The 12,958-nt window shown below is 50.2% G+C and overlaps 1 protein-coding gene across 2 annotated transcripts in view; it reads right to left on the reverse strand.

The window, feature by feature from the left end:
• UNC13C (unc-13 homolog C) overlaps positions 1-12,958 on the reverse strand; it is a 134,503-nt gene that overhangs the window by 99,283 nt on the left and 22,262 nt on the right. For both annotated transcript variants that reach the window (XM_083586099.1, XM_083586098.1), the window contains exons 3-4: positions 7,558-7,580; positions 6,920-6,981 (exon numbers count right to left, since the gene is read on the reverse strand). In XM_083586099.1, coding sequence (XP_083442225.1) covers positions 6,920-6,981; positions 7,558-7,580 — 85 coding nt within the window. The remainder of the gene's footprint in view (positions 1-6,919; positions 6,982-7,557; positions 7,581-12,958) is intronic.

Here is a 12,958-nt window from a genome sequence, read left to right on the forward strand (position 1 = left end):
AAGGGGATTAAAGAAGCTTTAATAGCAAGCAAAAATATCAGTCCAATTCCTCTGCAGCGGAGCAGTCATTATCGCCTCCCATCATGCAGGCTCCAGCGAGGGGATGGGCCGGATGGGTCTGGGAGTGAGAAGCCAGCGGGGCGCTCAGAGCCACAGGAAAATGCGGGGCAGGGGAGGGAGGAACTGGGTTTGCTTAAATCCACTCATCTCTTCTGCTCCCCATTTGCATCTTTATTAGCACAGCTAATGCTGGGATTATCCTGCGTAACTTTATGATGCTGTCACATGGGATGCTGAGTGGCTGCCAACCACCTGCTGCTCAGAGGACCTTCTGGGACCATCCAGGCTGGGGCTGGGGAACGGCCAGCAGGACACTCTCCTTGGCCAGCCGTCCTTTGCCCTGGGCAGCCTTGCAGAAGACCAAAGTGAGCTGGCTAATTGCACCTGTCTGCACTGCCATCTCTCGAGGTGTAAAGGGAGAGGCCCCAAGCACCTTGGACACCCCAGCTTCCCTGGATCACTTCTGCCACACAAGGCAAGGGACTGTGGGCTCCATCCTTCCCCAAGTCATAAAGCTTTGGCTTCAAAGAAATCATGCTTCTAATGTACAGTTATGGTTCTATAAAGAGCTGGTTCTGCCGCAGACACCTGCCCCGGGGGACTGATCCCCATGTCACTTGGACAAGACTGAGCAGACCTTTTGGGCCTCCAGATTGACAGCCAAGTGGTAAAGAGGGTTTTACATGCAGCTTGGCATATTTATTTCCTCCATTTCCAAAGTGTACTTCATCCAGGCCACTTTGTAAAACTCAGTTCAAACAGTACTTCCAATAAAAGCCATTTTAAAACTTAACGATTATAGGAAAGCCACATTCCAAACCCGACGTCACTTCAGCAGAAAGGAAACATCAATACGTTAGCCTAAAACTACCCGAACAATGTGAAAGGCAACAAGGCAACAATCTACCCTCCCTTTGCTCCTGTGAATCGCAACATGGGGTTGGGATCCTGTCACCTTGCTGCTGTTGAAGCAGCAGCTGCACTCTGCTTTCTACATCCCTCTACTGGGAGAACTGTCAATTTATTCTGACTCTGATTCCTGCTACTGAACCAGCTCCTGATCCACAAGAGGACCTTCCAATTTCCTTTTTACCAATCCCCTTTTTTGTGTGGAAAATATCCTCTTTTGAATACAATCCATAAATGCACTTCAGATGAGCTGGCGGGTGCCATCCCATTCATCTCTGTCCATTTGCAGTGATGTGGCATCTGCCCAGTCCTCCCAAGAAGGGCCCTGCAGGGTCACACCGAGGGTCCTTTGAGCTCAGCACTGTTTCCCACCCATGATCTGCCAGGTTCCTTCACCAAGCCAAGCCCACAGGCTAAGCACATAGGCCTCCTCCACTGTTCTCTGCACCTAGCAACTGGTACTCAGGGGCACAGAGTACTGCTGATCACAGAGAAAACTTGCAGCCATCACAGCAATAGCTGTGGAGAGATCGCCTTCTCCTCCTCCCTCATGCTCATGGGGCCGCGCTGTGGTCTAAACCACAGAGCCTAGGGCTTGCCGATCGGAAGGTTGGTGGCTCGAATCCCCGCAACAGGGTGAGCTCCCGTTGCTTGGTCCCTGCTCCTGCCAACATAGCAGTTCAAAAGCACATCTCCATCACCATACTTTGTGGTGGAGAGAGTTCCTGCATCTCCCGCCACTCAGGTTTGTCCTTGGCTTCTTCCTCTATCTCTTTTCTTCACAACACATTTAATTTTAGGCACCTCTATCCCATCCGCCCCCTCTCCTATTTTCTGCACTAAAAAGGCCCAAATATTGTAACGTTTCCTCCTAGAAGAGTTCTTCCAGCCCCTTGATCGATTTGTTTGCCCCTTTCCAGCTCTCCAGGTGTGAGTGGCCAAAAGTGATCACAAGAGCAGCCCACACCTTAGATATGCGTTAGGCCATCATGATACTAGCAACACAGATTTGTCTAAAGGAGGTGCGAGGGGCTGTGACACTTCCAACTCTGCCCTTGGTGCAGAGTCCGCTTGTTTTGCTCTCCCCACATACTAAGCAGAGCTGACCACCATGGCCCCAGAGAGTCACAGCCAATTTGACCCCCATCTGTGTACACACACAGTTGCAAAGCCTTTAGGCTCTTGAGGGAAGATCCTGGTAATGTCTAAATATTAGGTCATTCTCCCACTCTAGTAGGCAACTATCCATGGGTTTATTTATTTGCCTGCCTGCTTGCTAATTTCATTCCACTCTTCGTTGCACAGAAATCCCAAGTTGTGTTAGAGTAAAACCAAAACATACAATAGCAACCATTTAATAACAAAGTTCAATGCAAAATTCTTGGCGTATGATACCCTGTTGCCGTGATAATCGTGGCCAACAAGCTCACCTCTTCACGAGGCCACCCTGGATGAAGAAGAGGTGGGTTTTAAATTGATACCTAAAACTAAATAGTTTCTGTAACAGGCCTAGTCTGGGAAGTTCAGGTGCCATCACCCAGAAGGCCCCTCTCCTGACTAGCTAAAGGGCAGCCTTCACCTGCGGATGGAATAACAAAAACAGCCTCCGTGGTAGAGTTAAAAAGCCTAGGCAGGCTAGTGGAGGAAGATTCCCAGGTTGTATGTTGTTTGGGGCTTTGTATGCCACTCTCTCAGCAGCAGCATAAAGGTAAAGGTAAAGGGACCCCTGACCATTAGGTCCAGTTGTGGCCGACTCTGGGGTTGCGGCGCTCATCTCACTTTATTGGCCAAGGGAGCCAGCGTACAGCTTCCGGGTCATGTGGCCAGCATGACTAAGCTGCTTCTGGCGAACCAGAGCAGCGCACGGAAACGCCGTTTACCTTCCCGCTGGAGCGGTACCTATTTATCTACTTGCACTTTGACGTGCTTTCGAACTGCTAGGTCGGCAGGAGCAGGGACTGAGCAACAGGAGCTCACCCCGTCATGGGGATTCGAACCGCCGACCTTCTAATAGGCAAGTCCTAGGCTCTGTGGTTTAACCCACAACACCACCTGCGTCCCATTGACTGACTCTATGGAGGAAGATTCCCAGGTTGTATGTTGTTTGGGGCCTTGCATGCCAGTCTCTCAGCAGCAGCATAGGAAGGCACAAAACACAATGGGAAAATGGTCAATAATATTTCTAACAAATTAGAGAAAATAGGATAAGATGACGGAAAAAGGGATTGATAACAGAAACCAGGGAAGGGTGGTAGGAAGTCAAGGGATTCTGAGACTCCTAAATGCGAAGGTGAGGGATATGTTTAAATTGAAATTTGTTATGTAAAAATCTAATAAAAATATTTATTTTTAAAAAGGAAGGCCTCAGAGCAAGACATAGGGCTTATTTATACTTACGTTTTGCCCCTTTCTTTCCAGGCAGAGGCCTGCACTTTAACCCTCCATGTCCAAGCTCCCCCCTCCCTGAACTTTCCCCGCAAAAACCTACTCTTTAAAACTGAATCGGAGCAAATGTAAATTCAGAGAAAGTTCTGGAGCACAAAAAGGGCACTCAGACATGGAGGAAAGGTAAGTGTGGATAATCGCATACAGTATTGGCTTATTTGGAGATCACAAATATCCTAGACACACCATTCTGTGTCTTTGGGTATTAATGGGCTCATAACCTAGCTTGATTTCCCACTTAGTCAAGCAAAATTTCTGTTTCAATTGGAAGGCTGAAAGAGCCATGCATAACACTTTGCAACGAAACAGACTGACTTCCTGTGCTGGTTGATTTGAGTCCAAGCAAGCAAGCAAGCAAGCAAGCATTGTGGGATGTTCCCAAGGTGGTAGAGGAACACGACTGCTGGGACTATCTAGGATTGGGATATGGCAACCTTTTAAGATGTAAAATAAGCCTAGAGCTGGAGTGCCACTTCTACCTTGCCTGAGAATCTTTCTCCCGCTGTACTGGTGTGGGGTCGCAGAATGTTCACAAATACTCCAACTGTCCAGGGTGAACATGCTCCAAATTGCTACCTTGTTTAAAAGTGCAGGGTTCAAAAAAGAAGTGGAAACTCAGTCTGCTGTGGGGTGTGGGGTCACTTGCAAAGAGCCTGAGGGCCAGAAGAGGCCCTGAAGCCAAATGGCTCAGAATCAGAAGGGCTGCAGGACGTTGAGCAGAATGGGCTCAGCTCAAGTGCTATATGCAAGCGATGGAAAGCAGAGTGCCACCATGTATGCACGCCACAGGCTTAGCAAAACTAGCCCTCGCCAGGTCGCTGGTGCTGAGAGTGTCACGATTTGCCTGCCTCCCTCATGACCATCGCCTTGGACTCAGGGGATGGGTACAACGAAGCAAGGAAGAAGCCTTTATCCTCACCCCCCCCCAGCAGTCCGTTTGCCCTTCACTTGCATCGCTGATGAGCTGTAGCTTGAAACAAAGTCTGTGCTCCCTAATGGACCGCTGTAGAGAAATTATTTCTGCAGAAAATCCAGCCTGTCCCTCTTTCAGCTGTGTTTACATTTGCTCACGATATTTATCCCTTCAAAGAGTTCATAGGAGCGCACAAACAAGCATTGCAAAACACAAGGAAGCAAAGGAAAGAACTGATAAACAAACAGATCAGCAGAGAAACAGATTTTTAAAAGCCAGTAGTGTGAAAATACCATGGCATTAAATACCCTCCGCCTCCCCTCCACTGGCCACCGCAGAGAGCGATAGAAGTCAGGCCTACAAAGGGAAAGGCCTCTCCCAAAAGGAACTTTTTCATCTCTTGCCAGAGGCGGGTGAGGAGGGGGCTGTGGGGGTCTAGAGTCCCAGGGTCTTGACACAGCAACTCCCCCCCGCCATTCCTATCAAACAAAGCAATGCCTCTTAATTCTACAGCACAATCCTATCTATATGTCTACTCAAAAGTAAGCCCTGGTGAGTTTAATGGGACTCGTTCTTGGTTAAAGGTAAAGCTACCCCTGACCATTAGGTCCAGTCGTGGACTCTGGGGTTGCACACTCATCTCACTCTATAGGCCGAGGGAGCTGCCGTTTGTCCGCAGACAGCTTCCGGATCATGTGGCCAGCATGACTAAGCTGCTTCTGGCAAACCAGAGCAGCGCACAGAAACACCGTTTACCTTCCCGCCGGAGCGGTACCTATTTATCTACTTGCACTTGACATGCTTTTGAACTGCTAGGTGGGCAGGAGCTGGGACCGAACAACGGGAGCTCACCCCGTTGCAGGGATTTGAACCACCGACCTTCTGATCAGCAAGCCCTAGGCTCTGTGGTTTAGACCACAGCGCCATCCACGTCCCTTACTCTCGGTTAGGTGTGTCCTTTAACTGACACTGTTGACAGAGAAGCTAAAAAGACCACGAGTGAAATGGTCACGCCTGTGCTTTTCTCGGTCAAATTTGCTTTTGTTTAAATCAATGGGGTCTAGAGGGAGGAGTGCAGTTTGTTTGAGGAGAAAAGGGTGGCACTGCTACCCTGTGCCCAAGGGTCCCCACTGAAATGGGGCAAACAACAAGCCGCCAAAACCCAAATTGCTGTTTGTTCCGATTCAGTGTTAAAGAGCAGGTTTTCCTGGGAAAAGCAGCTTGCGGGCAGGGGGAGTGCTCAGGTGCAAACCGGGAAAATGTGGAGCTGTGCCTGGAAAGCGTGGGGCAAAAAGCAAGTGTGGATCAGCCCACAGGCTCACAGCTTAAAGCAGCTTTTCAACCAACTTGAAAGAAACACTCATTTCTCTGCTTTATAATCTCCTCCTGTTTTCATGCTGTCAAATCAGCTGCATCAGACTTCGAACCCTGCAGGACGGAGCATCTGAATGGTGAGTGATCTGACTGCAACATTAAAAGTTTCTGAGAAGGTGGAGCGGGAGAAGGAGAGATGGAGACAGCAATCTAATGCAATCCAATCTCACCTTCCCACCCACAGGAAACAAGATCTATAACACAAAAGAGTGTACAAAACTCATTCAATATTCCATCACATACGAAAAAGGAGGCAGCGCAGAAACACCCCCAGTGACCCCCAGCAGCTGATGCAAACTCAAAAACATCTATCATCCCCCAAAGCAGCACAGCCTGCAAAACGTCGCCACAGCCATATTTCCACATATCCTGGGCAGACCACATTGTACGTGTGCGTGAACCAGGAGCTACTAGACCTCAGCCATGCTCTGAAGTCATAAAACGACCACCTGTCGTTTGAGCAGCTGGAAGGAAAGAGGCATGGCTCAAGGTGCTTTCTGAGTCCACATTAGTTCCAGTGTGTCAGCAAGATCTTGTTTGGAAAGTGCCGGTTGACAGAGCATTTTGGGGCATTGAGCTGCTCCCTTCCTCTTAACTGGCAGCATGCCGTGAAGCAAACGTCGACAGAACCGTCCTCTGAAGGGGCTGCCATGCACTTGTATGTGCCAGTGATGGTGCCTCTCGCACTGAAAGGGATCTGGCTCCTTCACAGCCGGATGGAGCCAGACATCCAAAGCAGAGCCAAGGGGACACAGCAAAGGTGCAAGGAGGAAGCCTTGTCAGCCCAGCAAAGAGGGGAGCCCTCCAAGCAACTGCTCTGGAGGAAAGGCAACCAAGGGCTCACATACCCCTTCCAGGCAGGATACAGAAGCAAACCTAACCAACCAAACCCATGACGACAGGCTTTTGCTGCCTTCAGCATCAAGGCTTTGCTAGGGGACACACATCATGGGGGATCAATGGCTGAGCACCCTCCAATTCCCATCACCATCCCTGACCACTGGCTATTTTGTGGCTGCTGGGAGCTGGAGGCAAACCACTTCTGGAGCCCCAGCATTGTCCTAAGCCACCTGAGTCTTAGCCATGGCCTCCCAAGGAATTTCTGATTTCTCTTCCTACCTTATGCAGATCTGTGTATGTTTTTCTTGGGAACACAAACGCAAAGGACACAACACACTTGACACTCGCGCTCATGGTGCAGTTGCGCCCAATACTTACCCAGCAAAGGCTTGGATTGCAAGCTTGGAAGCGTCCAAAGACCCACCGCTGACTATGCGAGCCTTGAATGGGGAAGAAGGAAAATCTTGGTTACTCTGGGGGTGGGGCGAGCAGAGCGTGCCAGACACAGAAGACACCTAGGATGGAGTTGCTAAGCAGGGCCAGCTCCACGCCAAAGCTGAAGTCCTTCCCGTTTGAAAAGACAACAGAGCCACGTTCAGCATTTAGAGAGAAACCTCCGGCAGGGCGGCTGCTGGGGGTGCCCAGGAACCCCCCGCAGGCAGTTTCCCTGCAAATCCTGGAGTGCAAGCAGGGGTGGGGGTTGGCAGCGGCCTAGGCGACAGGTTGCCACAGCAGGGCAGCAAAACTGGGAACCAGGTTTGACCGTAGCGGACCCCCGGAGCTGGCACAACTTATGAGGTCAGAGAATCACAACAGTGAGGGTTCACTCTGCATATCAATGGAAGGCATTTGGAAGACATCAACTGAGGAGGACAGACGAAGCATGGAAAGCTGGGGGAGGGGAAACATGCGCCATCTCACAACTCAAATGAAGGGACCAAACAGGTCAACTGAGTCACAAAACAAACAGTCCAACAAAAGACATGACCCTTTAAGGAAATAGGTGATTTTGGAACCTTTTCATCCACAGAACTGCTATCTGAAAGAGAATCGGGAAGAGGAGGAATAAAGGTTAGATCAAAGAGTCTCCAAGAAACTGTGCATAGCTCAGAGTGAACAGTTACAATCCTACCTAGAGCCTGGCCAGGCAGCCCTCACAGTCCTGGCTTTGCCCTCTAGGGATGAAGCAAAGAGGAACAGATCAAGAAGAGAGGCTGGATGCCCCCACCTCAAGCCCAGGTGTGCGTTTTAGGCCCGGTAAGATCTGGACAGTCACTGAGTGGTGGTGCTGGGAAGCCAGCCCCACAGACTCAGGCCAGAGGAGGCTGCGACATCATTTGGGGCACTGCTCTCAGCAGGCAGCCTCACTGCTAGGCATGTCTCTGGGAGGGGGGGTGTTTGTGTGCCTCCCTTCCGGCACACAGTAGAAACAAGGCCCTTGCATCATTCTAACAAATCTGCTCAGAAATCTCACCAAGGAAAGCAGTGAGCATATGGCACTTCCAATTGTCTCTCACATTTCATGCTGCAAAATGAGCTCTACATTAGCACATTGTTCACCAATGCTATAAAAATATAAAGCTGTCAGGGAGAGAAACTAATCTTGCTGATGATTATCACATATTTCATCCTTCTCCTTCTCCGAAGAAGAAAAGCCACATTTTCTGAACTAGGTGGTTCTCCTTTGATCTGATCCACCTGCAGGGCTCCTCTTGAGTTCTTAGGAGTGTTGAAGTGACGTCTGCAGCGCAGCCTGTGTCTTTCAGACATGCAGATTCCCTAGTCCTCCAACATGTCCAAGTGGAGAGGCCACATTATTACTGTTATTATTATTTAGATTTCTTACTTGGCCCTTCACCGTGAGCTCCAAAGGTGGGTTACACCAATTTAAACATACAAAATTAAAATCAGTTAAAGCAAATTACACCCAAGAGAACAGGGCGTGCTTGACAGTGTTTCTCTCAGGTGTCAACGACACATGTTGCCGACACTTAGGAGGGAAGCTGGACCACTCCAGCAGTAACAAGCACAGGGGCCGCCCCATCCTCCAACACCCCCAAAGGTGGCCACAGGTCGCCTCTCTAGCTGGCTGCTGAGAGGAGTCACCTGTTGATCATAGCCCACCTGAGCCAAGAGACTCAACATTCTTTTGCCCCTAATCCTGCAACCAAGGGCTTAGCCACACTGACCTTTAGTGCTCAATTGGAGTAAACGCCAAACTGTGTTTCCTGCGTATTGCCGTTTGCTCCGATTGAACTTTAAAGAGCAAGTTTTCATGGGGAAAGTTCCCGAGCAAAAAAAAGGGGCGCTCAAACATGGAGCTTTAAAGCACAGATAGTGCCTGGAAAGAGCAGAGGACAGGTAACTGTGGCTATGCCCTCAATGTTTTATTTTCCTGCTGTTTCCCCCTTCACCTTTTTACAGCCCCCCTTAAATAAAATGCTTGACCAGACTTCTTGGCTGCAATGCTTTCTCTTTTCTGTGTTTCTCAGAACACTTGGACAATATCTGCTGCTTTTGGAGAGGAGGGGGGCTGAAGCTGTCAGGCAGGAATTTGGCAGGCAGCCCCCTACTCTGAGTAGACCAGTGCAAGGCAGCAGCAACCCAGCACCAAAAAGGGAGAGAAGGCAGGTCACCTGCTGCCACCGCTGCTGGGTTGGCACCAGAGTTAAAGTTCACCATGCTTCACATCCTCTTCATCATGGTGGCACCATCTAAAATAAGGGATAACCAGTGGGGTGGAGTCCAACAACATCTGAAAGACAGCTGCCGTCATTCTTGGTTGGCCATTGGCTATGCTGAATGTCCAACATCAGTTGGAGGACCACAGGCTCCCCATCTCTGCCATCAAGACTAGAGCAAGCATTAAAGAACTGGAACCCAGTTGGACCCATTGGCCTCTGAATGGCCCTGATTCATTGGTCAGCACCTGGAGTAGCCAACAGTGTAGCCTCCAGATGTTGTCCTCGGACCACAGTTCCCATCATCGCTGACAATTGGCCTTGCTGGTCACAGGTTCCCCCACCCCTTCTGTATGGTCTTGCTGCCCTGTAGCAAAGGAGGTGACCAACAGTTTCATGTCTTCTTGCCATTTTGCTACCAGAGAAGCCCTGGCGTGCAAGAGAACCGAGGAAGAGGATGTGAGTCTGCTCTTGCTGCATCAGGTCACCTGCATGCCAGGCCACTGGATTCAGCATCCCTCACTTGCTCAGGCAGTGAAATGCCAATCAGACCCTTTTACTGTCTTTGCGGACATGCTGTGTGAATCACACAGTCAAAAGGTAAGCAGCGATGAGGCCCCAAACGCCTCTGGAGAGCACAGTCTGAGCCGGGCTGTGAAGAGAGGCAGTCTCTAGCCACGTCCGTAGTGGCAGCGGCTCTGCTTTGTCCATCCGCTGCGATCGAGGAAATTGCTGCAGCTGAATTCGTGTTCACATTAGTTACATTTGCACCCAATGCCAAAGCTGCTTAGCCCTAGGCACCTAAGCCTTTAGCTCGGACCCTCAAACCTCCTGGTCTCCCCAGAGCCCTATCCCAAGGAGGTCAAATGGTCATCACCTTTGGGGTGGGGAACCCCTGCTGCCCTGGTGTATGAAGCTGCCTACAGATCCGTCGGCTCTTACACCGTGAGCCATTTAGTTTTAACTCTACAATGATAGCAGAAGATGACTTGTTTGGCTTCTGCTCTTGCAAGCAAATGAATCCTTACATTACAAGCAAAAGACATGATGGAGAATGATAAAACATGAGGCTTTGTATAGGAGGAAGGAAAGCTGTAAAGCTGGGCTTTGTTTCATGACTCCTGGTGGGCATCTCAGCACTGGGCAGCTGGTGAGGGGACATTCCACTACCTGCAACACACAAACTTCAATAGTGCAGGAAAAAGAGACTCCGCTACATGGTGATTTATATGCTAGAGGAGGGAAAGCTTTGTATTAAAGACCCTTCTGAGTCAACAAAGTGCTGTCAATTTCACGCTATTTTCCTCCCGTATTTGGAAAATATTTTGCAAATCACTCACATCATGTTACAACTCTGTTTTTGCTCACATTCCAAAATGTTGTCCTCAAAATAGAGTGTCAGGCTGTGTGAATAAAAGGAAACCACCCCAGGCTTGAGATGGACCTGCCCAGGGTAGGGGGCCCTTTTTGGTGGCAAAATCCTGCCCCCCTCCTGTCCCTTTCAGATCACCCGGCTTCTCTAGTCCTCCATCACACACGTGCTGTCAAGGATGCCATGCCTTCCCAGTAAAACACAACTGCCTGTCGCTGGGCTTGAAAGCTGGGCAAGTCCAGCAGCAGTTAACCACCCCATCCCACCTTTCCCAGGTGACAGCACCTTAGCTCTGCAAATATGCAGATGAGTTGGAGCCCACCAGCCTCAATGGTCTTAAAACTGGGCTACTGCCAACATAGCATTGCCTCTCACCCCCTCCTTGACCATCTGAGATGCTGAGTTACTTAATGCAAGGACGACTATCATTTTGGTGAAGGAGTGCCCAGCAGCTTCTAGGTCTACCTTCTAAACATTTTCTTTATTTTCTTAAAACACTCTTCTGCTTTCCCCCTTGCTGCCTCTTAAAACCTCATTTTTACAAACTTCTTAATGCTGGCTGTTGGGTTTCTTGGCTGTGTTTATGCAAGCTCCAAGGGATGTTGCTGCATCCTGGGCTGAGACTGTCTGGCTTCATGATGCGTAAGGGAGGAGGGAGAGAAAAGCCAAGCACTGTGGGCCCCGGTGAGAGGGGTGGAAGCTGGGTGCTCTCTGTCTCCTTTCACCAATACTGGCCTTGCACCACTGGGTTTCACATCCCCCCAAAGTGGGGTGGGGCGCAGCTGGGCTGCTACCTGCCAGCGGTTTTACTCCTCCTGTACACCTGCTTCAATGGGGGAATGCTTTCCCAAGAACAGGGAAAGAAGCTGTGTGCATGAGATAAGAGGAAGGAAGGAAGGAAGGAAGGAAGGAAGGAAGGAAGGAAGGAAGGAAGGAGGGAGGGAGGGAGGGAGGGAGGGAGGGAGGGAAGGGGACAAGTGGGAGCCAGAAGCTGAGCAAGCAGGCTGGCTATAGCACTGCCAAGCTATTTATTGGCATGTTGATTTTACACATACGCTTTCACAGAACGAGAAACAGTAACATTGCGTACAAGCACACCCACGAGTCTTCATTTTGTCTTTTATAGATCTTGCACGTCTTTTTCAGTTGTCCCTATTTTTATGCCTCCTCCTGCTGTTCTCTCTCCCTCTGCTAGGGTTGCCATATCTTGAAGAGCAAAAGAGAGGTCAGCCCAAGTCGCTGCCAGCCCGAGCCAAAGAAAGTGGTGTGCAGGTATGGGCGTGTGAGGCCAACGTGCCCGCTTGCCTCTTTTCTTGGCTAGGGCTGGCAGCAGCCACAGCCCAAAAATAACCACCTAAACCCAGACATTTCCTTTAAAATGTAAAAATCCACCTGGATGGGCACGCTGGCTCCGAAAAAGAGGACATGTCCAGGTTTTCCGAGACATATGGCAACCTTAGCCTCTGCTTTATATTGTGGTGCAGATCTGGGAATACTGGATGGTGCTGAAACCAGCCTGTCTCCAATAGGCAACCATGTCTGCTAAGTGGATGGACCGTGGCTTTCTCGCTTTTCCCCTTGTTTCAGGCCGCAAGGCTAGCAATCACACAGCTCAAGCGCAGCTAGCTGGACCACCAAGCTGGAACTGACCGAGGCCGGCTGCTTGGTGTGCTTCAGGCTGGTGCCGTTGAAGCTGACATGGAGGTGGCTTGTCAGTCCAGAATTATGCAAGCCAGAGAAGCCCCTTGTCATTTCACAGTGGTTTACAGCTAAGTGCTTAATTTGCTTTTGCAATTGTGCCAGATGCTTCCTTAAGCTAAGTGTCAGCATGGAAGCTCTCTCCAAGATGGCATCTCAGGGCCTGGTAGTCACCCACAGAGTGGCCACTGGGCAGAACGACTGGGAGGAAAGGAGTCCCCAGACCCTCTTGTTAGGGTGCCCCCAAATGCTTCTCCCTTTCAGGGCCACTGCTGCCTAGTTGAAGCCACTGGATACTCTTCCCTCCCTGACCTCAATCACAGAACCCTGGGAGCTTGGCATCTGCCTAGGGTGGGATAAAGGTAAAGCGACCCCTGACTGTTAGGTCCAGTCGCAGATGACTCTGGGGTTGCAGCGCTCATCTCGCTTTATTGGCCAAGGAAGCCGGCGTACAGCTTCCGGGTCATGTGGCCAGCATGACTAAGCCGCTTCTGGCAAACCAGAGCAGCGCACGGAAATGCTGTTTACCTTCCCACTGGAGCGGTACCTATTTATCTACTTGCAGTTCATGCTTTCGAACTGCTATGTTGGCAGGAGCAGGGACTGAGCAATGGGAGCTCACCCCGTTGTGGGGATTTGAACTGCCGACCTTCTGATCGGCAAGCA

Source organism: Podarcis filfolensis, assembly GCF_964270895.1.
Source record: "Podarcis filfolensis genome assembly, chromosome: 14".
Classification (NCBI taxonomy): Eukaryota; Metazoa; Chordata; class Lepidosauria; order Squamata; family Lacertidae; genus Podarcis; species Podarcis filfolensis.